The 26,499-nt window shown below is 38.8% G+C and overlaps 1 protein-coding gene across 5 annotated transcripts in view; it reads right to left on the minus strand.

Annotated features, from left to right (window-relative positions):
* The window catches only part of LANCL1 (LanC like 1), a 37,056-nt gene that overhangs the window by 9,992 nt on the left and 565 nt on the right, over positions 1–26,499 (minus strand). For all 5 annotated transcript variants that reach the window (XM_030325572.1, XM_030325573.2, XM_030325576.2 and 2 more), the window contains exons 3-4: positions 23,178–23,295; positions 7,622–7,829 (exon numbers count right to left, since the gene is read on the minus strand). In XM_030325572.1, coding sequence (XP_030181432.1) covers positions 7,622–7,829; positions 23,178–23,295 — 326 coding nt within the window. The remainder of the gene's footprint in view (positions 1–7,621; positions 7,830–23,177; positions 23,296–26,499) is intronic.

The following is a 26,499-nucleotide window of genomic DNA, read 5'->3' on the forward strand; positions in this document are numbered from 1 at the left end:
TATTTTATGCACATGGAAGCATAAATATGCATATCTATATCTCCCCAAATGTTCTGTGGCTTGCTATTTATCAATACATCTTGACAAACATTCTACATCAGCACATCCAGAGTAGTCTCATTCTTTATCGCAGCTGTATAGTATCCCACTGAAGGGATATATTATAAGATATTGATTCCCTACTGATAGACTCAGCGTGGCTTGCCACAAAAAGTTGTTTCCGGTTTTGGCTCCATGTAAGACGGAGTAAGCACACTCCAGCCTGCCTCTCCTGGTAAACGCAGCTCCAAGACCTGGAGAGAATGCGCAGAGAGGCTCTTTGAGGACTCCAAACAGTAAACAGCAGCAGGCAGAGTGGGGAAGACCAGAATTTGAAGTACCACCAAACCAGTGGTGAGTTTACCATATTTTCATCTACGGTATTCCCCTGGCCTGAATTCAGAATAGTCCCAAACCTGGAAGTGAGCCCCAAGGGCTGAAAGAGAGTCCAGGAAGAAACCCTTGAGTTCTGTCTCAAGAAACAATGGGAAAGGGCATGCATGCCTGACATCAGAGACAGTGAGTAAAGCCTCTCAGTTTTCTTTATTTTCTCTCTTCTTCCCTCCGTTTACTCACACCCTGGGCCGCAAGCAGTCTCACAGTGTTGGCAGAAACGAAGGCAACAGGAGCCCATGGAAGCCAGGTCTCTGAGGGAGGGACCCTTCCTCACAGACTGGAGGAGCTGTGGTCCCAGGAGGGTGGGGTAAGCCTCTACTGTTTCACTCCTTTCTCATGTTGCCAGCATTTAGCCCCAGATTCAGCTGCAGTCGTGGGAATACTTGGCAGAGTGGATTTCTTTCCAGAGGACCAAAAAGAGAAGCCCCAGGGAACCAGGAACTAGGTGGGGTTCGCAAGGAAAGGAGCTCAGGACAGCAACCATATTTGTAGTCTGAACTCAGAGAATGAACCTTTCTGCCTTTCATAGGGGGGTGGTGGGGAGGGTGTGAAAAGCAAATAGGATAAGTAGGGAAAATGTCTTTGCTCTTTTGGATTTTTATCACATGAAATTTTGAAAGTACATCTCAATTACCCCTAAATTACCCTATATAGTCAATGTGTTTTCAGTTATTAAAACAATATAATTTTTGGTGAAACTTGACAAAATATCTGTCTATTGGAAAAGTAAGAGGGAAGAGCCAGGGAATTTCAGGAAAAGAGCAGTAATGAGAGGACATCGGCCCTACCAAATAATAATGGCTTTGTCCTCAGGTAGCAGATGACACTGACCGCACTGCCTGAGGACAAAGCCATTATTTGTTTGTAAAATTCTCTTGTTGTCTGTGTAGAAATTTACTTTCAAAGTAGTTAAGTATAAACAGTGCCTGTGCAAGTATCTCATCTAACTTTATATATCAGGAATTATAAGCATACAAGCACTATTTAATATAAACACTATAATAAACATTTGAAGTATCCAGAATCACACCCCTGGGGTGACTGGCTATACTTGAATGACTCTTATCAGGAATCACCATTCAGAGGCACTCGGCACTTGAAATAAGTTTATCAAAATCTACACCAGAGGATTTGCTGATAAGTGTAGTAAAGAATGTTAAAGACGGTTTTTTTGTTGGTGGGATGAATGGTGAAGACAGGTGGAAGGTGTGGAAGATGGTACTGGCTCTACTACTGTTTGATCAATAAGACCTAATAAGACTGTCTGGGGACAAACGTGGTTTTCTCTAAGTCAGAGAAGAACAGGGCAGGAGACTACCTGTGTGTATGTGTGTGTGTCTTACTTCCTAATCAGTGTTTGTACACTTGGTTTCTTTATTTGGTAGAACTTGGTTCACTGCTTGTGCTTTCATTTTAACGTACTTAGTGTTAAGGTTACAGCTGAGGGGGGATACAGCGCCTACTGCTAATCTCTGGAGGCCACCAATATCTACAAACAACAAAAACAAACAAAAACCTAACAAGTGCTGCCACGTCTATAACCAACGGGTATAATGAAGACTGTCCTGGCTCCATAGGGAAGGTACTTGTGGAAGAACAGACAATTCCTTTAGCCCAGCCCTCCCCACTCCACTTCCATAAGGCTGTGGTCGGGGGAGAGGAACACCCACAATTTAAAATTAAAAAGCCACGTCTTAATAACCAGAATGAGATGCTTTTAGTGACTGAGAGGGGCTAACAATTATGAAATAGACTGAGTAAAAGTTATAAAAGTGTCCTTAAGAGAACTCACTCCTGGTCAGGAAAGAGGGGTGTGAAAAAGCACGGCAGGTTGCAGTTACCGACAGTTCTATTATACCTTGTCGGTTATATTATACCTCAACAAATGGAGGCATCTCATCAGATTGGTTAAACATGCAAATGCTGGCTCATGTATGTTTTTTCTTCTATATGTATAGGCATTAAACTCGCAGTGGAACAGTGGTTATCTTAGGAATAGGGACATGGTGGGCAAAGGTCACTTTCAATTTTCTTGTTGTTTCTTAAGATTTTCCCCAATGTTAACAGGACTGTCTGGTTGGTAGAATTATGGGCCATTTTTTTTTCTACTTAGTATCATACAGAGACACACCCTTAATATTTTTAAAGAACTTAAGAATATTTATTAAGAAAAATTCTATTTTATTCTCATGCCACAACTGGTAACTCAGTAATGTTGAGATCTTAACAAAATAAAATCTTTTTACTGGATAAAAACTCAACTGTTGTAGTAAACAGAAGGAATACTTCAGAGGTTTGATTTAAAAATTTATTACCAAGTTTTAATGTAAGCATATTAAATTGTATTGAATTTAGATATGAAAAAGCATTTTTGGTCTGCTATTATAAAGGAAATTGAATTATTCAAAAAAGGAAAATTACTGTGAATTTTTTAAACAAATACTGCTCTATGGAAGTTACTCAGAACAATTATTGCGTTAACTCCAATGATGTTCTCACCTAAATGTGTTTGAACCACGTTTCTTTTACAGGCCAATGTTATGGATTATATTACCACTAGGTGGCGATACATAATCAGCATTCCAATTATTTTGCAGCCAAACGCATTTGCATTTTGGAAGTTTAAAGTAGATAGCAAAATCCTTTCAAATGTCTGAAGATGAAGTATTGCTCAGAGTATCTTCTTAAAATAATACTTCAGATTTTAGGGTAAGAAAGGAAGTATTTCTTTTTTTTTTTCTGGATTTGAATTCAAATCCTTAAAACTCATTAGCTGGTTCTGATGATTACTAAAGGTAGCATTCTTAACTGCATGTTTTACAAGCTACATTCTCAAGATAAAGTGAAGAAATGATAGCATATATAGTCATAAGGTTATTTTGTGTGTTTTCAAAAACTCAAAACCAGAAGCACATCATTGCAGCGCCATTTGTTTTGCTATGTTGATATTAATAGCAACCAATCTTCAGAAGAGACATGGTACTGAAATGTCACTGAAGGAATCAGGACATATAAAACCAGGATAGTTCTGTTCCACTCCTATTTCCCGAGGGTGTTACTGGGGAGAGTTTTTACCTTATATCATCTAAAGGTTTGTAACTTTTTAAAAAGGAGTCCTTTTCTTACTCATCACACTACAAAAGAGAGAGTGGATACTTTCTGACCAGAAAGCCCAAAATCATTATTCTAAGTCTTGGCCCCAAAGCACTTTGTATATCACATCAGTCACTGAACAGTCAGTAGGAACGGTCAGTACGCAGTGCTCTCTCTGCACGGTGGCACCAACTGTGTGTGGAAGGAAGGGTGAAAACGAACACAGTACAAATCAAACAGAACGAAAAAAATTGTGCTATTTATCCTTTTCCTTGCCACCTGCCTCCACTAACAGCAGGACATTTGAACATGAACACAGACACAAAGACACGTACTCCTTTTTAGGGAGTTATAGACCCGTCTGAAAAAAGTGTTAAGTGTTCTCTCCATGCTGACTACAATTTGGGGTTTTCTACAGACCTGTGGAAGCCCTAAGATTCTCAGAGCCCCAAAGTTAAGAATCCCTATCTTAGGGAAACATTGACTCCTTTATCTCTATAACTCAAAATGATGATTCTGAAAGACCATCATATTAAGAAAAACCAGGAAAGGTAAGCTGAAATGGGATGTTGGTGGTGGATTATAAGAGGTGCCACACACAGAACTCTGCCATTTCCAAAGGGCTATGTGATGTGAGGAAGAAGGGTCAGTAAAAAATGAAACAAACCAGTAGGTTTAATATCTAATGACATCAAATTATTTCAATTGAATTGAGAAGACTTACAGATTTTTCCCTTAAAAGGGAAGAAATGTGAAAGCAATTTATAAATAATTCCTTTTTTTTCCCTGTTGTGCCATGAACTCTAGAAATGAAAAATCAAAACTGTGGCCATGAGTAGCCTATTTTCCTACCGTATATCCACATTCTATATGTTTCATCTTAACAAATCTATTGGCTATAATTATTATCGAAATGTTGATAAAGTTTTTAAAAAGATGTAAATAACGAAAACACCTTTATTATCAAGGTGTCAAAAAAAAGAAATTTTAGTTTACCGTTAAGAGTATTTTATAATAAACCAATATTAATATATGGTACTATTCCCCCAAAGAGTGTTTCTTCGAACAGTAGGCCCTGAAATGTCCTGAGAAAAGGGGCTGTCTACTTGACAAGTTTGGCAAATTCCACTCCCTACAGTCACGAGTTTCCCCTGCGCATAAAAGCTACTGAAGGCTCTGAGCAGCCAGTAAAGGTACATATTTAACTTTGTTTAATTAGCACGTACCCAGTCTGAATACATAAATCTTGTTTTCATGTTTCACATAACAAACAATTACTATCTGGTTGTACATATTTTGAGAAAGGCTGGCATTATGTATAAAATACTGGGACCACTACAGCTTATTTTTATGATACTTAAGAATGATTCACTGAATGAGACTCCCTTCGGAGTCTATAAAGCAGATGTGTGGCTAAAAAAACCCAGAAAGGTAGTTTCTGTGTTGCAAATCTAGATGGTATATGCATTTGCCAAAACTCAACAAATATCAATCAAACTTGGGCAGGTCACTGTGTGTAAACTTTATGTCAAAAGAAGAAAACTAAACAGGTATTGAACCCAAGTAAATGATATATATGCTTTAGTATTTAGAAGGAAGGATACCGATGTCTGCAATTTACTCTGAAATACATCCCCCCCCCAAAAGGATTAATAGTGGATAGAGGAATACATTGATGGATTAGATCTGTGATAAAGCAAGTATGGTAAAATGTGAATGTGAATGCTAGAATTTATGTGGGTAGATATACAGGTATTCACTGTTCTTTCAACATTTCTGTATGTTTGAAATTTTTCATAATAAAATTTTCAGGGGGGAAAAACCTGTAGTTATTAGAATTTTAGGCCAAAGCCTGTTAATGAAATACACACCACTGCACAGTGTAAAGTTAACCAAAGATCCTCCACAAACGAAATCAGTGATGATAATGCCATTCCAACAGTAATTTATAAGAAAGAGTAGTGGGAATCAAAAACCATGGTCAAACTGGGGGCAATCACGGATTAAAATGTTGCTGGACCCAATTAAAAAATGCACTAAAGACCTTAACAGACACTTCACCAAAGAAGAAATACAGATGGCAAATAAGTATATAAAAAGATGCTCCATATTGTATGTCAGGGAAATGCAAATTAAAACAAGGACGGGGCGCCTGGGTAGCTCAGTCGGTTAAGCGTCTGACTTCGGCTCAGGTCATGATCTCACAGTTCGTGAGTTTGAGCCCCACATTAGGCTCACTGCTGTCAGCACAGAGCCTGCTTTGGATCCTCTGTCCCTCTCCCTGTGCCCCTCCCCAGCTTGTGCTCTCTCACTCTCTCAAAAAGTAAATGAACATTAAGAATAAATAATAAAACAAGCAAGAAGCAAGGAGATACCACGACACATCTATTAGAGTGGCCAAAATCTGGAACACTGGCAGGATGCGCAGCAATAGGAACTTTCATTCATTGCTGATGGGAATGCAAAATGGTACAGCCACTTTGGAAGATAGTTTGGAAATTCTTACAAAATTAAACCTACCCTTATAATATGACCCAGCAATTGCGCTCCTTGATATTTACCCAAAGGAGCTATAAGGTTACGTCCACACAAAAAATTGCACATAGACATCTACATTAGCTTTATTCATAATTTCCAAAACTTGAAAGCAACCAAGATGTCCTTCAGTAGGGTAATGGATAAACTCTGGTACATCCAGACAATGGACTGTTATTTAGCACTAAAAAGAAATGAGCTGTCATGCCATGAAAAGACATGAGAGAACCTTAAATACATATTACTAAGTGAAAGAAGCCAATTGGAAAAGGCAACATACTGTATGATTCCAACTATGACATTCTGGAAAAGACAAAACCAAGAAGACAGTAAAATGATGAGTAGTTTCTGGGGTTAGGGAGGAGAGAAGAGGGATTGATAAGCAGGGCACAGAGGATTCTCAGGGCGGTGAAACTACTCTCTATGATAGTATGATGATGGATACATGTCATTACACATTTGTCCCAACCCACCAACTGCACCACACTAAAAGGTAACTAATGTAACTAATGTAAATTATGGGCTTGGGTGATCATGGTGTGTCAGCATAGGTTCATCCACTGTAACAAGTGCGCCCCTCTGGTGGGGAATGTTGATAGCGGGGAGATTATGCAGGTGTGGGGATAGCACGTATATGGGAAATCTCTGTACCTTCCTCTCAAGTTTTCTGTGAATGGAAAATTGCTCTAAAAAGTAAAGTCTAGGGATGCTTGGGTGGCTCAGTCAGTTATCATGTGACTTGATTTCGGTTCAGGTCAAGATCCCAGGATCATGGGATTGAGCTCTGCGTTGGGCTCCGTGCTGAGTGTGGAGCCTGCTTAGGATTCTCTTTCTCCCCCTTCCTCTGTCCCTCTCTCCCACTATGCTCTCTCCAGTAACAAATGAAATGAAAAAAAAAAAAGTAAAGTCTATTAAACAACAAAACAAAACCAAAAGCCTTTGCTGGAATTGCAACTTCCTGTGTGTTAATATGCTCAGCAGAGCCTAACAGCACTGCTTGCAGTATTGCATGGAGCCAGACTTCTTGATAGAATTTGTGCTCAATAAGCTCTAGTCAAACAATAATTGTAGTTTATTAGTACCACAGTTTAGTAATTCTTCATAATTCACAAGCTTCTAGTGAGCTGCTCTGCTCTACATTAAAAATAAGAATCTGGATTTGCATGGTATTTGCTCCTAAGAAAAACAATTTTGAATCAGTCTGTCGTCTGTTAGGAGCCCTCCCCCAGCTCACGAGAGGAAGTGAAGCACATTTTTTGGATTATTGATCTTGGACACCACCTTATGTAAGTAATCACACGATCAAACTCTTGATCTCATTTTTGTTATTAAACTAATGTTTGATCTGGTGTGTGTCAGTGTTATTACATCTTACAATAAAATAGGAACTATAATGGTTGTTCCTTAACTAAATCGGGATTATGTGTGAAGTGATCAAATGACAGTAGTAAGATTTACTGCTGGAAGAAAAGTACCTTCACTAAAATGTTCTTGTGCTAACACATACATAATACATTATGACATCTAGATCATAATCCTCAAAAAGAAATATGATTACCGGGTGATGCAGTCTTCCGCCTGCTTCTCATTGTTCATCTTGTGATACACCACAGCGCCCACCGCCAGGGGGCCCGCGTCCCCGCACAGGAAGGTGATGGAACGCTTGGTCAAACTGTTCAGACCTTGCTTTACGTAGCCATGTGCCATCTGTAGGTAAGCAGGGTCCCCGAACACATCATAGAGATGTAAGTAAAGCACAGAGATACCTGAAAAGCAAAAAGAGAATAATGTAACGATGAAGAATGGGCCACTGTTTTATTTTGGTTTGCTACCAACTCAGCAGTGTTGATTGTCGATAAGCCATAACACATATATAAATAAGTAAACTCTCCGGAAGTTTAGATGACCTCAGTTCTAGACTCAGCAGCTCTAAGAACCAGACAAAGGCACCTGCTCTGCTTCTTCATCATTGCAACTGTGCATAATAGGAACTCTGAGACCATCTCTGAACTCTAACCTAAGTTTATTATTAACCCTTGTTGCACTCTACTGTGTGTAAATGTATTCTTCTTGATGGTTAAATGACAGGTTATCAAAACTATATTTCTAATAGTCACTTCTTTAACATATAATCATTTACTTAATCAATAAATACACAAGTAATACTTGTTCTTGCGAGCTACAGAAATTCAAAGACTAGGGAGCGAAAAATTCAATTTCTCTTTCTATGGGAAGGTAATTTTGTGAATGAGAAGGTAGGGACAGTAACCAAATTCCCTACTCCAGTATCGTTCCAGGCAGGGATTATAAAACAACTACTAAGTTATTTGATATCTGAGAAAATAAATTCAATTCCTCCTTAATTTCTTTTCTCTGTCAAGGACTCCGCTACTTGAGAAATTATACTCTAAAAACTGCCAATGACTTTTGCTTTGGGCCTTCCTTGATTTGCTTCTTATCCTTCAAGAGAAGCCTGCCATATATATATATATATATATATATATAATTGAGGTGTTGTCTGAATGCCTGTCACAGTAGATAGAGCCTTCCCTCTGAAGCCGATTGGTCTCAGGGCAGACTCAAAGATGTGGAGTAGGGAACCTACCTGCCTGCAGCATTTCCAGAAACTCATTTCTCCCCTTAAAGTACATTTTCCATCTCATTTACCATTTTTAGAAGATACAGAGCCTCTGTTTAAATCTAAATTAATAGAGCCAATCTCTTCATGGATTTCAGTGCAGTAAAAATGCAGTCTGCAAAATTACTTTTCACTGTACTGAGGACAATTTTAAATTTAGATAGTTTTCTCATTTTGCATGGGTAATCTCCAAAGCTTTGTGCTACAGACAATTCAATTTCACATGTATATTAAGGCCAAATTTTCATTTCCTGCCTAAGTTAATAACCTTGTCTGCTCTTTCAAAGTGGCTTGGTGTTAGGAATTCCACAAGCTGATGATCGGATGTACCAGTGCTGAAGGTCTGCAGACGTAAGTGTACAAAACCATGTATGTAAGAAAAAAAAATCTCCTTTTCACAAATGATCAATGTCAAGAGCTTCTTCTGCAATTAGGTCCTTAAATGGCTTCATCTCCATCCACACAAGGCATCTGCCGGTGATCCATTTAAATTGTTACCCTTTCATTTTGGCCTCCTATTCCCATTGCTGCCTGAACTCCCCTAATTGAGTTCTGTAAGCACTGCAGCCAGATAATGACATGACTGAAGTCTGAGAAAATACAGTGATTAAATACAAGCCCAATGATTGTTTTCCTTTTCAAACCTTTGTCTCTCATTATCAACAATTCCTCTTGGCCTAAATATTTAACAAACAAAACCCACTGAAGTTTGCAGTGGTAAGGTTTGATGCATTTCTCACGAAAAACAGGTAGTCATTTCTCCATTCCACCCTATTTCATTTAGATGGAAAACTTTTTTTCTTTTTGATTAGCAGAGAATTCTCTTCCTGGGTTCTGTTCCTCTCCTTCTCATTCTGGGCCTCAGCATCCCTGTATTTTGGTTCAGCGATCTGCGCCTCAGTTCACGGTGTCTACCTCCTGTCACAAGACACCCATGGATGAAAGGGTTTCAAGTGAGGAGTGTTGCTGCCAATTCACAGAAGTTTCTTGTATAAACTTACTAGAAATGAGTCTAGGTCCAGAAAGTAAGACAAAATGTGTAAGTCGAAGACATTTAATGACTCATCAATTCTGTGTACCCCAGATGACCCGATAGAAAAAATGGGGGAACTGTGTGTGGCTAAATGTCTTAAACCCGATCGTTATGCTCTCCCAACCTTTAGCAATATTCATGCATATAACATCACCTTTGCATAAATACTGAATGCTGAGAGATAACTAGCAAGGTGGGAAATAAAGACACAACCTTGAAGGCTTGGCAGGGAAAACTCACCCCAGTCCCCTTACATATACCTGCAACCCTGGCCTCAGTCTATGCTTTAAAAAACTTTTCAAATGTTAATTTTTATAAAAATAAATTTGTTATTCATGGAAAAAGTCAAACGGTACTGCAAGGCTACTATGCTTCTCACCCACTGAGATATTAATATGCCTCTAGGGCAGGGCCAGGTTTGGGAGGGAGGACTGCAGTTGTATCCATTCATAAACTCATCCCCAAGTATGATTTCAGCCTGTAAATGACATTTAATATAATGAGAAAGAACATTCGTACTGGCTTCTAGGATAACAACCATCCAAACTGGTCATGAGACTCAACAGGATGATATATGGAGCTTAATCTTTTTAATGTTTCATTTTTCTTTTTATCACAAGATGTGCCACTTAATCAGAGTATTTGGGGCTTAAATTTGAGCAGCAGATAAAATTTCATTCTATATTGTTCACTAAGCGAAAGGCAGGATAAAGGAGATTTGCTTCCTTCTTCTACCCTTTCACCTTTTCTTCCATAACAGAAAAGACTAAAGTCAGACATAAATTTTGATTGCATTGGGGTGCCTGGCTCAGTTGATTAAGCGTCCCACTCGATTTTGGCTCAGGTGATAATCTCACAGTTTGTGGGATCAAAGCCTGCGTGGGGCTCTGTGCGGACAGTGGAGAGCCTGCTTGGGATTCTGTTTCTCCTCCTCTCTCTCTGCCCCTCACACACTCACTCTCTCAAAATAAATAAACATTCAAAAATAAATTTTGATTGCATTTAGTTGTAAAAATATACTTCAAATAGTTTTAGATATTAGAATTACTTTATAAAAAGGAAAAAAAAAAAAAGGTGCCTGGATGGCTCAGTCGGTTAAGCATCCAACTCTTGATTTCAGCTCAGGTCATGATCTCACTTTTTGTGAGTTTGAGCCCTGTGTCAGGCTCTGTGCTGACAGTATGAAGCCTGCTTGGGATACCCTCTCTCCCTGTCTCTCTGCCCTCCCCTGCTTGTGCGTGTACTCTCTCTCTCTCAAAAATAAGTAAATACACATTTAAAAAAGGAAAGAAAAAAAAAATAAAGCTGCCCCCTGCCCTTAAATCTGGAGGGATTTTGACATCTTCATTGACATAAAATTGATGTTAAAATATCCTATTTCTTAGCTGGTCCACTCCCTGATAACTACTGTCATGATTAGGCTATGAAAACTAATGCTTTTTTGGTCTGAATTTTATTGTCTTGTTAAATTTGCTCATATATATGACTTAAACTTATTGACATATTCTAAATGGGAAAATAATCCATATGAAGAGAGATACATTAAGAAATGAATAAAGCAAAATCTAATCCATTATTTGCCCATTAATCCCAAAGTCATTAAAGGTGAGCAATAAAGCATTTGGGATAACTAATCCTGTTCAGAAATGAGTATTCTCCTTCTGGAACAAGAGATTATTGCTACTCTGGTTGGTCGTACTTCATTTCCTAAAGGGTATAGGAAAGTTGTAACAGGGATACCCCCTCTATTTTACATGCAAATCCAGATAAATATAAGATCAGGAAAAAAATCATTCAAGTACCTTTTAAAATTTTTTTTTTCCAACGTTTATTTATTTTTGGGACAGAGACAGAGCATGAACGGGGGAGGGGCAGAGAGAGGGAGACACAGAATTGGAAAGAGGCTCCAGGCTCTGAGCCATCACCCCAGAGCCTGACGCGGGGCTCGAACTCACGGACCGCGAGATCGTGACCTGGCTGAAGTCGGACGCTTAACCGACTGCGCCACCCAGGCGCCCCTCAAGTACCTTTTAGAATCAAGCATGTGAAGTCAGTAAATGCTTTAGATATGGCAAGTGCATTCCTTAGTTATTCACAGCTTTGGAGGCTGGGTTGGTAGAAGAAGCATGGACAGAAGTGGGTAGAAGTATTCCCTCCATCCCAGGGTGAAAAACAATACCATCAAGGAGAAGGAGGTATGATGGGGTGTGGACCACAAGGGGAAGAGTGAACTGGAGCCAGTGCATGGTACTCCCGGAGAGTGGAATTAATTACCTGAGAAAATCCAAGTGGATGAGAAGGCTAGGAGATGACATGGTTAATAAGGACAGTTTCCTTGGGGGTTCAAATTAAAACCAGACATAGAAATTTAGGTTTGATGCTAATCTATGATTGGTTTATGTCGAGGAGTAGTATTTTTTTAAAAAGGCATTTTTCAAAGGTAACCCGATGGGTTAGTCCAGGCCCTCCAAGATGGGACTGAACATGCAGGACTTTGTTAGGGAACTGCATCCTGGACACCTACCACATGAAGAAAACACCAGCAATTACACGCTTTGGCTTGAAATCACATGCCACTTCCACCTGCACCCCCTGGACTCGAAGAGGTTGCCTCACGTAACTACACTGAAGTTGAGAGGTTTAATCCTCCTAGGAGTCCAGAAGGAGAGGGACACCAGATATGGGTGGGCACTAGGCACGTCTAACACAGGACATGACAGTGGGGAAGAGGCAGAGAATCAGCCAAACCTGTACAGTTCAGGTTTGGGATGTTCACTAGACATCCAAGCAGAGAGGTCAGATAGGCAGTTGGATGTAGGAGTCCAGAATTCAGGGGAGAAAGGCTGGACAAATGTCCTCCAAAGGTGTGGGGAATCATGTGACTACTAGAGTAGTCAATGATTCTCTGATGCACTTCAGGAGCAAGTGGGCTGCAAGATTCATCAATCCTATGTAGGCAGGGGTTGCTTTTAACTAAAAAAAAAAAAAAAAACACGCAAAAATCAAAAACCTCCTCTGTGGTCTGAAAGGCCAGAAGTAGTCCAGACATACACTACTTTGAGCTTACAACTCCTAAATCTTGTCTGGTTACTTATAACTGGGGGGCCAGTATGACAGCTTCTAACCGTAAGTGTCTACACAAATTTAATTAAAAGTGAACAATTTACAATAAAGTGTCTCAGTCACACTAGCCACATTTCAAATGCTCCAGAGCTACAGGTGGCTAGCAGCTGCCATAATGGACAACAAAATAACTTCTCTATCACTGCAGAACGTTCTAAGGACAGCACTGCTCTGAACACCAGAGACAGATGTCATTCTGCATAAGAAGTTCAGGAAGCCTGGCACTGCCCCCACAGTTCATCCTAGAAATCTGTTTTTGGAATGTTGGTAACTAATTTAAAGAAAAAATGATACCGTGAGGACTGAAGAGAACTTTGCTGTAATAGGAATCTGTCCTGATTTTTAGTATGGAAGCTCTGAACTAGATTTTTCTGTTCGGTTTCCTTCTGTAGCTACTACTTGGGGAAGGGAGGATAAACTGCTTAGGGACACTTCTAAATCTGCAATTTCCTTACTCAGCTACTTATCCCCAGTAGTACTATAAATATAGCCAGCTGTTGAGAAGTAATTAATACCAAGCCTTTGAATTTCTGAGGGATCATTAGTCCTATTCATCTTGACCAATCAAGACCTTGGTGTGTCTCAAATGTATATGGAGATGATAAAAATCTCCACAGATGTATGAACTCTCAAAAACACTTGTCTGTGAGTCTGCATTTTAGAGATTATGCCTTAACATTATTCATTTATTTTATGACCAGTCTGCACTGATGTGAAAACCTCTGCCATTGCACATCCTCTTACGAAGTATTTGCTTGCAGGTCAGGGTCTTTTCAAGATTCTCTTCGTGTAATCTGGTGGGAAGAGCCGTGTTCAGATTGCAATACTGCTGGAGTCACTAGAGATGCTAACACCAAGGATGGTCTTAATGGTTCTGAGCGGTACGGAAGCGGCGACTCCCTGGAAGGTGATGGATGACTGAGTTTCAAATAAACTGTTCCCTAGTCAAAACTTTGAAAGTTCATCAATTACCACATTTTTCTTTTTTCCTTTCAGATTTATGAAAACATAAGTGACTGTTTTCTCTAATTAACCCCGTACAGTATGATCATCTGTCTACATCAGGTTGGTACTTTCTGATGTGCTGTTTATTTTTTCAACAAAATCACAGTTGTCTTTAGGGCACAGTTCCCATTCCTAGTCACTGCTGTTTCTGTGCACAGTGCTCTCCACGGAGCCTGCAGTGGACACTGCCCGGACCAGTAGCTCTGCTCAGCTGTCAGAGGAAAGCCAAGCATGACAAGCTGCTGCGCATCGGGAGTACAGGTAGCATGGGGAGAAGACCAGTGTGCCTCTGCACCATTAATTACGTAGTATCGCCCCGCACAGAGAAGTAGGAAAGGCAGAGGGCAAAAAAGCACTTGGAACATGTGTCTTCTTTTCTCTCTGATGCATTTCCAGAGCTGACTGTCTGAGAGGAAAACAGATTTTCAAAAAAGGACACATCATACTTTCCTCCTCCTTCCCTCAGTACCCTGCTTCATAGCTGTCAAATTAGGAAGTGCTCCTAGTCTTTTATTCAGACTGCCATTAATAGGTGATAAATCTTTCAGCATAGTGGTCATTAAGAGCACGGGCTCAGGAATTGATGTCTGGGATTGAAGCCTCACTCTACCACTCACTAGCTGTGTGATTTTACCTCACTTACTAAACCTCTCTGTGCCTAAGCATGTTTACCTATAAAATGGAAATAATAGTAGCTACTCTATAGCTACTGTGGATCATGCTGATCAGTACAAGTCCCCAGCACACAGTGACTAAATAAATGCCCAACTCCATTATACTGTGAACTTTACCGAGTGTTGAAAGAGTGACTCCATCTTATTTGTGATGCCTGATTGAAAGGGACAGAAAGTACAGAGGGAACTATACTCTTCTTCCCATGTCCCTGCCTCTCTCCACCCTTACTGGCTCCTCGGACTAGAAAAATGTTCCCTATACACGTGCCATCTGGCCCCTCTCTTGAGCTTCTGGGAGTCTTCTCTGTTTTCAGGCTCTCCCTCTTTTCTCTCCTGTTTCCCAAGGGGTAATCCATACATGGGCTATCCAGATGCTCTGTTTGAGTCTAAGGAGGTAAGTTCAAATCAAGTGGCAAGAAGGAAGAAACCCATTTGACATCCAGGTCTAAACAATAGGCTCCCTATCCAGCTTTACCAAGTATAAAGCAGATGTCATGAGCCCTACCTAATTTCCGAGTTCATTTCTCAACTGGATCAGAAGTCAAGGGGAAAGAGGTGTGATTAACTCTTCTACATCCTAACAGAAACGAAATGAGTTGAATTCCACTCTCTTCCCATTCCATCTAGTTTTGTTTAAGTGACTGTTTTTAGCTTGCATAGGTGGTAGCTAGAATAGTAATAGCAGGACACTGTCCATTCATTCATTCGTTCATTCATTCAACAAATATTTATTAAGCACCAACTATGGACCTGGCATTGTGTTAAATGCTGAAGATGCTCAGAATCAAAATGACAAAACATAGCCCCGCCTCCTTGGTGTTGTCTAGAAAAGTCAAATTGCTTAGATAGGTCTTCTTTCTTTCCCTCCTGCCATTTCTTCTGGTCTATCAACATTCTCTTCCTGTTCTCAGTGTTTCGCCCAAGCACACTGGTAGCATTTGAACCCTATACTTGTTTCAAGCCCGTATCTTAGCCACTTAAGATAACCTACAGTGTAATGAAATCAACACAGTAAAAAGTGCAGTCAGAAAGGAAGTAGGTGATACTCTGGCAGTTCTCTGTCTGTCTAGTGCTCACTGTGAAGGGCTCTAATAAACCCAGTGTGGATCCACGCCCTTTTTTCCTTCCACTTGCCTTGGCAGCGCTGGCTGCGAGGCACAGGCGCTTCTCATGAAGGTGAAGGACACTTGGCTGGGGCTCAAATTAGACACTGAAATGCTGGCTCTCATTGAAAAGTTACGTAATAAAAAGATGAAGTTGCAAAGAAAAGATACCTGGCCAGAGTGATTCCTTTCAAATAAGTCTGGTATCAGCAGAAACTAAGCCCCACGTGCTAAAGCTGTAGCTCAAAGGCTATACATTTGGCAGATCAGAGGAACAGCATCTTGAAACACTTTAATGACTTGCATTTAGAGCGCAAGTTAATATTACTCCAGGGATTATGCTGCATATCTTCTTATTTAAAATGTTATCTAATACTTGAAAAGGGGAAATATATGCTGATCTTAGCCTCATTAACTTTGTGAGTTGGTTATAGAAGATTGGGTTATGTCTTTTAGAACTAAAGCCCCTAGAGTCCTCTGTGTGTGTGTGTGTGTGTGTGTGTGTGTGTGTGTGTGTGTTTAAGTGTGAGCTGATCATCATTTCCCTTAGGAATCATCATAGTTAAGACTGGGAAAAAATGAAATTAAATGAGGGCTAGCACTTTCCCTCATTCTTTCTTAAAGACACTAGTGAGATCAGCTATCTCTTGGGTTTACTTAACTTTTCTACTATGCTATCTGCAAGGGAAGCAATCTTTTCTCCTAAATGCTTATTTCTAACACAAAAATACCTCATCTGCTCATTTAATTCTCTGTAATATCAATTCCTCACCAGTGCTTTATAATTTCTATTTTATTAAGGTACTTTAAAATCTCTTCCTCCCTGGAAGCTACCTGGAATGAAAACCAGAGCTGCCCAAAGATAGGTGCCATCAGGCTCTTGAATGAGTCCCAACAGATTCCAGGACACCACCTAGGACCACTTAGTAGCTGGCCATTGAGTATGATCTTCAGGGGACTCCATGCTTGTCATTTTTCCGTACTGTCTGCTGCTATGTGCACAGGCATAAAGAGCAGTTCTTGATGGAGCACCTAAAGAACAGAAATGTTTTCCTTGCTTCACAAGCTGGGAGCACATTCTGTAAAGAACTCCTGGTAAGTCCAGCAGGAAAGGATTATGGCTAAGAGCGAACAATTCAGTGCTTATTGCTGGCACATGTCATACATCAGTATCACGATGCATTACACTTCAATGTACGAAATTCTATAAAGGATATTCTATAAAGGAATTCTATAAAGAACTATAAAGTTCAGTGAAAGGAACTGGGCCTGTTCATTTCAAATATTGCTTATTAACAGCTGTAACAGCTACCGATTATTTTCAGACTAACAGATACTTCATATGAGAAGATCCACAACAAGCATTTTCAAATACAAGCAATTATGAGGAAAAGCTTCTGTTCTGGCCCAGTGAATTTTCTACCCTGAAACCATGCTGAATATATTAATTTAGGATTAGGAAGCATGGAAACAACTTCTATAGCACAATGCTGGAGATTTCATTTTTCTGGCTGTAAATGCCCATAAATCTTTACACGGTTTGCTTTATGTCCGATCCCAAATAACTTCTTCCTATAGACTTTGAAATAGTTATTACTCTTGCCTGTCTAGCTCATGTTTCCCTCTTTCCTTCCAAATTCCTTTCATGTTTTATCCTAATTTTTTTCTAAAACACTTAAAACTCACTAGTCATTAGTCACCTCTAAAATGTTTGGACAGCACGAGTATCATCATGTTACCACTGCTCAAGCGACCCCACCCTACAGCTCATGTGCGCACATTCTCCATACGTGACACATCCTAAAATGTAGGGAGTGAACCCAGATGTAGAAGTGGACAGTAAATACACACACAGGCACACACTCTCATGGGGTAAAGACAGGGCCTCTAAAGCCAGACTTGCTGAGCTGAAGCTTAACTTTCTAATTTACTGGCTATGTAACCTGGAATAGGTACTCAGCCTTGCTTTGCTTCCGTTTTCTCATCTGTGAAATGGGGATACAAAGAGTATCCACACCACAGAGCTGTTCTGAGATTTAGGTTAGTTAACGAATGCCAAGCGCTTAGAATGGTGTCCTGGCATATAACATTAGTTACTGGCATATATGCGCACACACTGGATCCTGTCATTCAAATGTCAATCCCAGCAACGTTTTATTAATAGGCATCATTTTTAATCTTTACTTCTGTCCTTTATCAGTCAAATGATCATGAAACTGCATATTGATGATCCTCATTCCCTTGGGAACCAAAATTTACTCCATATATTTTATTATTAAATTACTGAATTCTTGTTTCTGAACATCAGTACTAATTTGTTAACTCTCAATTACTGCCTGCAAAATTGATTATTCACAATACTTCATTCCTGGATAAGCATGAACCCCAGAGCGATGTATTACCGTAACTGCCTCAATGGCCAATATGAGACAGCTGCAGGTTTGAACAATTCTCCCCTCCTTTCTTTCCTAGGGTAAAGGCATCTTATTTCTCTGTTGTGAATAATAATAATTAAAAAAAAAAAAGGTAAAAGTCAGTTAAGCCTCTGACTTAGGCTCAGGTCATGGTATCACAGCTTGTGAGTTCAAGCCCCGCATCGGGCTCTGTGCCGACAGCTCAGAGCCTGGACTGCTTTGGATTCTGTGTCTCTCTCTCTTTCTCTCTCTCTCTCTCTGTCTCTGCCCCTCCCCCACTTGGGCTCTGTCTCTCTCACTCTCTCAAAAATAAACATTTAAAAAAAAAGGTAAAAGTCAGGAATACAGACTGTAAAACTGCACTGTGACACCCACAGCATGTAAATATGTAGGCTTTAGTGAAAATGATGCTTGAATCCTATTAAAAGCCTACACTGACCGTTCTCATCACTGTGTTATATCCTCTGCTTCCATTTTATAATAAAAGCCAAGATAATTTCAGTTGTAAACTAGTTTGTAAAGGCAATGTACTTTCTAAAGCAATGACTTGCTACTTTTAAATTTTTATTTAACCTGTACACATCACCCTTACCAATAAAGCATTATGCAGTGTTTTCTAAAGCATATATAACACAGGTACAGAAATTCTAATAAGTAGCTTGTCACTCTTAGTCTCAATTTTTCCTAAAAAAATAGAAAGTGGGGAAAAAATGATGGGAGTCCAATTTTTCAGTTTTAAGTGCATATGTGATATTAAAAACACATGGGCATGGCACCTAGGTGGCTCAGTCGGTTAAGCATCCGACTCTTGGTTTTGGCTCAGGTCATGATCTCACGGTTTGTGATTTCGAGCCTTGCATTGAGCTCTGTGCTGGCAGCAAGGAGCCTGCTTGGAATTCTCTCTCTCCACCTCTCCCTCTGCTGCTCCCCTGCACATGCTTTCTCTCTCAAAATAGATAAACTTAAAAAAATAAAAGAACAAAACCAAACCACATGGGCTTCTTTACTAAAACTTTCATTTTTAAGATCAAGTGAGCAACTGAGGCAAATCCAGTCATAGCATGAATGAGGTATTATGAAGCTGGACAGTTTCCATTTGTAGCTTTTTGTAGTCATGAAGCAGAAACACAGACATATGACTATGGGGTTTACTATGGATTAATGCAGGGTACAAACAAATTAAGAATTTTATAACCCTGTGACAAGCAAGCAGGAGTTTGAGAGGATGTGGAAAGGAGAGGCAGGTAATGTTTCAGTCACGCTGAGAAAACGCTAACATCTCACAGTCTTTAGAACCAGTTGCAGCCCCTTTCTTGATAGAAGTTACACTTAGCTCTAGAAAAATTACTTATGGATTGGCATTCCTATCATACTTGCTTTCAATGGCAGGTTTTATGAAAGGACTATTACTTATTGAAATGAAAACAAAATTAAAATAAAAGTGTTTTGAAACAAACTCCAAATGTGAGTCTCCCTAGACACCCAGAGCAGGCAAAATATTGTTTAGGAAACTTCAAAATATTTTAAAGATAAAAATTCCCTCCAAATTGGCAGATGTTAGAGATCTTTCTGTAGGTGGAAAAAAATTAAGGCTCATTGTCCAAATGCTTTGTGCAAACAATAAAAAAAATCATTTTTCTTGTTATATAGCACTTATAGCAGAGATTACTAGGATCTTACCCCAAATCCACTAAACCCCAGCTAACAGACTACGTTTACTATCCTTCCTGACAGGAGTGACCATGTGACTATGTTCCAGACAATGAAAAGTAGGTAGAGTTGAAATGTTGAGTGGGGCTTCCAGAAAGTCCTTTAAAAGGGGACGAGGGAAGCTTGTTGGATGAGAGGGCTCAGTTGGTTAAGCTTCCGACTCTTGGTTTCGGCCCAGATCATGATTTCACAGCCATGGGATAGAGCCCTGCATTGGACTCCATGCTGACCCCACAGATCCTGCTTGGGATTCTCTCTCTCAGCCCCTCTCGGCTTGCACTCTCTCTCTTAAATGAATAAATAAACTTAAAAAAATAAATAAAGGAGAGGAATGCATTCTTTTTTTTTTTTTTTTTGCCTCTTTTTCCTTTCTGCAGCCTGAAAGGCTGATGTAATGCATTAATCTTCAGCAGTGATCTAGCCAAGAGGTAGACGCCAGTGGCTGAGGGATGATAGAGCAGAAAGATATCCTGAGGCCATTATATCAACCCTGAACTGCACTGGCCTTCTTTTACAGAAGAGAAAAATAAACTTCTATCTTATTTAAGTCACTGTCATTTTGGTTTTTTCATATATGTGCAGCAGAACCTAATCCTATTCTAAACCCTAATTCTATCTGAATGAGCATTAACTATTAGATCATGCTTCCACTGGGGAATGAAACTTAACAAAATAGGATGGTAACTTAAAGTTCTAATTAATAATAATCATAAAGTTCTCTCATACAAACTACATAATGATCACCAAATGCTCAATAAATACCAATGTTGAAGAAGGTGATCAAGTTTTAAAGCTTTTCTGTAATAAATTAGCGTTTCCCAAAGTAATATAATTTTGGACAAGTTAGCAACAAGAACAAACAACAATTAATATTTATAAAAAATATGACACTAAATTTTGGGAACAAATTAAAGAAAACAGAATCCTTATTTTCTAAAAAGTATCCCTCTTTGGAAGACAGAAAGGGGAATACAAAGAGTAACATACAAATTAATACATAATTATGTAAACACTGGTTTGACACACAACACCAAGTGTGTTTATTACCTTAAAATGTTTATGAATCCACTTAATGGCAATAAAATAGCAATAATGAAGAGATGATACTTGGTAAGATAGAACAATGGGAAGAGAAGGTACTGACATGATTTCTTGTGTCAAATTAGCATTACGTAGTTTCTTATGCAACTCAGAGTTTTATGCTATTCAGACCGTCTGAACACTGGCAAGGGAACAAAAGCATTTTACTTACGAAAACATTGGAGGAGACAGTCCATTTTATGTGGGAATAATGGCTTTTTAACAGTGCTCAATTAGCAGACATCAGGATCCCTTCCCTCCAAAGCCATTAGCAAATTTATCTAGAAGATTTTATGCTACATCATAAAACAACCCAAACTGCTTAGTATGCCAATTTGCCTAAGACACTTGCCATATAAGCTGCTTTCAGGAGCCAGCAGTAAGTATCATAAATACTTAAACACAAAAAGTTGAAGGATATTGGCATTCAAAGGAGATGACACTGGAAACTCATACTGCCAAAACATTTAGCCACACTTGCATTTTGCTTGGAGTGGAATTCCTTTTCTATTTCCTCTTCTATTTAACCTTTAGTATCTCATTCAGCCCCAGCAGTAGAGGGCCTGACTGATGGTTTTTCAACAATGTCAAAATACTAATTCAAACCTGAAGTCAGTCCCCACTTCTTTTCTCCCTAAAGCAACGTACCTTACAATATGTAATAATAATAGCTCACCTGAATGAGTGAGTAGGACAGAGATTTCAGTCATTCTTTTTGTAGTCAGGGAATTAAATCTAGCCATCTGTCTTATTCTTTTTTTTTTTTTTTGGCAGGAATAACAAAATAATAGAAACTCCAAATATATTGGGAAAAGATCTGTAAGTGTGGGCTTTAGATGTGGAAATCAAGAAGAAAGCTAAAGATAACTATGCATTGTACTTGTTCTATTTTGCTCAAATACTTGTAATTTTATTTTTTTTAATTTTTTAATTTTTCTAAAGTTTATTTACTTTGAGAGAGAGACAGCATGAACAAGGCAAGGGCAGAGAGAAAGGGAGAGAAAATCCCAAGCAGGCTCCCCTCAGTCAGCATGGAGCCTAACGTGGGGCTGATCCCACGAACTGTGAGATCATGACCTGAGCCAAAACCAAGGGTTGGACACTTAACCAACTGAGCCACCCAGGAGCCCCGATTCTCACAATTTTAAATAAAAAATAGTAATGTTCATTTAAATGAGAAATGTTGTTACAACTTTCTTCTTGAAGCAAAATACTTTCACATTTATTCTCATTTTCAATAAACCTTGTATTAAGCTTCTAAAATCCCCCAAAATTATAAAACGAAGCTAAGAAGGCAGGCCGAACATTAACTAGTCTATTCCTTTTATTTTAGAAAATAATGACCTTAAATATCCCTAACAGAATTTTATTCTGATTTTTATCTGCCTCCTTGCCCTCATAAGGACAGAATCACTTGTCATTACTAAAAGGTTTGCTATTAGTAAATTCCTGCCATAGAAAAACTCTCCAAGTGCAGTCCACAGAGGACTATATACATCAGGACCACTGAGGCTTGCAAAATGCATATTCCTGGGCCTCACTCAAGACCTGCTAAACTGATATCTCCACTGTGAGGCCCAGGAACCTGCATTTTCATGACAAGCAACACTGCCTTAAAATCTAATTCCTTGAGCTGAAAACTTGTTCCTCCTTTTGCCTTCTTTTCTGAGTAACTGGAAAACACGGAGTCTCTAAACCGTGCTTCTTCAAGATTATAAAGCCGTCTTTCTGTCTCTCTACATCAGTAAACTAACTCAAGTTCTTCAGCGTTCCTTCTTTGGTTTGTCTCTCTCTCACTTCCTTGAAACCTATATACTATTTCTTCCCAAACTTTGTCCACGTCTCAATGACCAGCAAAACAGTGAATGCAAACCAACTAGCGATGACTATCTGGAAGGATCAGTTCAAGCAATCTATGGTTCACGCTGGGTTCATGTACGATCCCTGTTTGTTTCCTGTGGATAAATTGCCTTTATTTCTGTTTCACATGTTGTATTCTGAGATGCTTCCCAGCTCTTCCCACTGAAATTCCATCTCCAAATTGACTATGTAATACTAAGCATCATGTTTTCTTTCCACAAGCAGCTATCCAAATTTGTGTCAGGTATGACATATTCCATGAATATGCTTACCCTGCCCTAAATTCAGAGCACTGTTAAAAACCCAAAGATATCAAGGCTAGGCTGAGAGCACCGCATTCTCCCGGAAGCAATTACTCATATACAGATGCAGTAAGCACTTAAGGGCGTCCCATTCTGTCAGACAGCTCTCCAAAGGTAATGCTTTGGCTCTCCTCTGTAATGCTTATGCCAGCTCACGGTCAGCACTTCATACCTGTCCAGCCAGTGTAAACAGTGCTATCCCGAGGGTCTGCTGACTTTAGGCCTCTCTCCATTTGCTGAAGAAGCTCTCGAATCTTATTGTTCAAGCGTTGTGAGAACTCGGGAGTTAGCTGTAGGTATTAAAGGGAAAACAAGTATCAAAAAATATGGACCACTCAACTTCCCAGACTATAGGCTATCAAAAATAGGAGGGTACTTCATTTCCACTTAGGTCACATTTTTTTTTTTGCCTGGGATAACTGGACAATTATTTTATTCTTAACAACAAATTAATAAAACTTTAAAGTGCTACTATATTTTCCTACTCAAGGCAGGAAATACTTTTGTTGCAACTTAAATGTTTTACATAAAATTTGTAAATAAATGCTAAAATAGACTGCTGTAATTTCCACCTATTAGGGAACATCTGTTATTTAAACCAATATTTTTTATTATAATAAAAATCATTTTAATAAACTAAGCACAAATCATAAGATGTTTGCTATTTTCTAGCCATTCAAGCAGCAGCAATATTAATTTCCAAAAGAAACACTCTAGTTGTTTTTGTTATTTAAAAAATGAGGATAAACATTTATTAAAGTCCATCTGTGAAAAAATGGATAAACAATTTTTACAAATTGTAGAAGTAGGATAAGAAAATCAAAATAAATTCAGGGATATCAGGAGGCTTAGGCAGAGTAGAAAGAATATCAGACCTAGTATCAAAAAACCCGTGCCCAGCATAGTGCCTGGCAAAGGAGGGGCTTTGCCCAGATGAATAAGGCTGCCTATATCTTTATCCGTGATTGGTTGGGTGATCTCGCTCTACATATGACTTCTTTATGCTTCAGTTACCTCTACAAAGTCAGGATGATAATACCTGCCCCACCAATTTCAAAAAGTACTTTGAGGATCAAATGAAATCATGGGCCTTGGGTCTTTCACATTCAGGGATATAAATGTTGATATTTTTAAAAAAATTAAGCAGTCCAAGGGTCTACAACAAGTAATTAGTTGGATATGGATTAAAAGCACACTGAAGTGGGGGCTGTGGGTTAGTGACATCCATATGAAGGCCCATAGATGCTGGGCAAACTGTTAGGCCCACATAATCATTATGTTATTCATCCTACAAGCAACTGAAAAACATTTTGAAAGTTCTGTATACACTGAAGCATGAAGTGTCTTAAAAGGTCACTTTAATGTATCCCTCAAAAATTTTAGGAACCTGCTGTGATTCCCAGACTTGGACTTTACAAAGCAGTAAAATTTCAAAAAGGTTGGGGAATATCACATGGTTACAAACATTTCATTTCACCATGTAAGGATTATAAACAAACCTAACTACTACCTGTTAGCATCATAATTTCATTTTTTAAAAAGGGCATCTCAACACTGAAAAAAGTAAGAAGACAGTATCAGAATTATTATAAAAGATATAAAATTTTACTTCTGAAGAGCATCTCTGATAAGGGAAACCAGACTATCAACCATATCTGGATTATTTATCCTGAAGTACCACTATGATCCCTTATTTTATACTCTGAAGAAGAAACCACATTGTTTGACAGACACACTCCCATTATTTAACAATTTCTGCCAAGAGCTTAAGATTTCAACAAGTCTTGAAAATACATTTAGTAAGATAAAATATACTTCAGTATTAATATAAAAGGTCTATAAATCTCAACTAGATAGAAGAGTGCATCTACATCAGAACATGTCATTTTCTGTTCATAGATCACGGATAATTAATCGTCTTGCCTGGCCTTACTCTGAGCCCAAGAATGAGAACACTTCAATCTCAGGAAGGGAAGTCACTTCCTATTTGTCATATAACTGCATTTAATAAAGGTAACCTGCCTGAGAAAATTGATTGTTTGTGGCAGACCACAAAATTATTCAAACTCTAGCAATAATTTGCAGAGTCTCCAAAAGCCCCCCCCCCCCTTTTTTTATAGACGCGAGAAAACAGACCAATTCCTAATTAGAAGGTCTGTGTTAACAAATTAAGGAGGACAGATCTCCAGGGTCTGAACCTTGATGTTCAACGTTAAACAATTTTAGAACTGGTATGCTGGTTTCTTTCTGGAATCTCTCCAAAACCATGTGTTAGGTGATAAATCACTTTATTTTTGGACCAGAGTTTAAATTTATGAATACCTTTTTTTCTCCCGTGGAAACAGTTAAATTGGTAAAAGCATTTAATTTATAAACAGTCTGAATAGCAAGCTGTATTTTACTGAAGGCTTGTGTCATTTGGATAAATCCTCAAACGTTCTCTTTGCCAAGTTAGCATGAAACAGCAAGTCTTTCTCCAACAAGACCAGACAAAATACTTGAGCTTCCGGATCGGCAAAGCTAGACAGAACACAGGTCCAAATGGCCAAAAGGAAGCCATATGACGTCAAGATTGTTCTAAGAAGCTTTGCTTGGGTAGTTCAATTTTGGTCTAAAAAAAATCGACTGACTCTAGATTCATACATACTTTGGTACTCTTCTATCCTGCAACTCTTCTCCATCTATTTCATCCCTCCCACTTGCATTACTGATGATTATGTTAAGTTAATCCATAGTGACAAGTGTTTTAAGGAAAGGACCAAAAGAGCCACATAGAGTTGACTTGGCAGATACAAAATCTCTAAGGCCTTTATACATGTGAAATGCTTTGCGCATGATGAGTTTAGAAGGAATAAACTGGTAGAATTAAAAGTGTGTGCACTTCAAAGAGATCACTCTTCCAACCTAATGCACTCTGATTTCTCAACTAGGTATTCTTAAAAAGAACTGTATTCCCCCTTAACAATTACATTCACTCAAAGAGGCATAAGAAAACACAGGCCTCTGGTATCTTACATCCAGCTTCTCTTTTGCTCAGTGGCTTATAAAGTGCTAACCATTAATTTACTGGGGTTTTTTTTTGTTTGTTTTGTTTTTGCTTTCCAGCTGTGGGGGTGTTCTGCAGAGTGGCAACAGTAGGAAGAATTTCAGGCCTATGTCCCTAATTTCTCTTAGCACTTTCGGTTTAAAGATCTTTACCACACTCTCCAATTTACGCTCATCATTTACCCTGCCCGTATATGTGTACAAATATAAAGCAATAACATGGCACATGTGACATACCACCAGGACTCCTCCCTTCTTAAAAATGCATACCAAAATCGAACAAAACTGCAAAATTACATGAAAACGCCATATTCGTCATCTTTGTAATTTAAATTATCAATGACTGAGGTTATTTCAATTCTAAATTATTAGTAACAATGACTTTTACAAATGTTAAAACTCAAATTGCATATTTTGACATGTATTTGATATATTTATCTTCCAATTAT

The sequence above is a fragment of the Lynx canadensis genome, chromosome C1 (genome assembly GCF_007474595.2).
Source record: "Lynx canadensis isolate LIC74 chromosome C1, mLynCan4.pri.v2, whole genome shotgun sequence".
In the NCBI taxonomy this organism is placed as follows: domain Eukaryota; kingdom Metazoa; phylum Chordata; class Mammalia; order Carnivora; family Felidae; genus Lynx; species Lynx canadensis.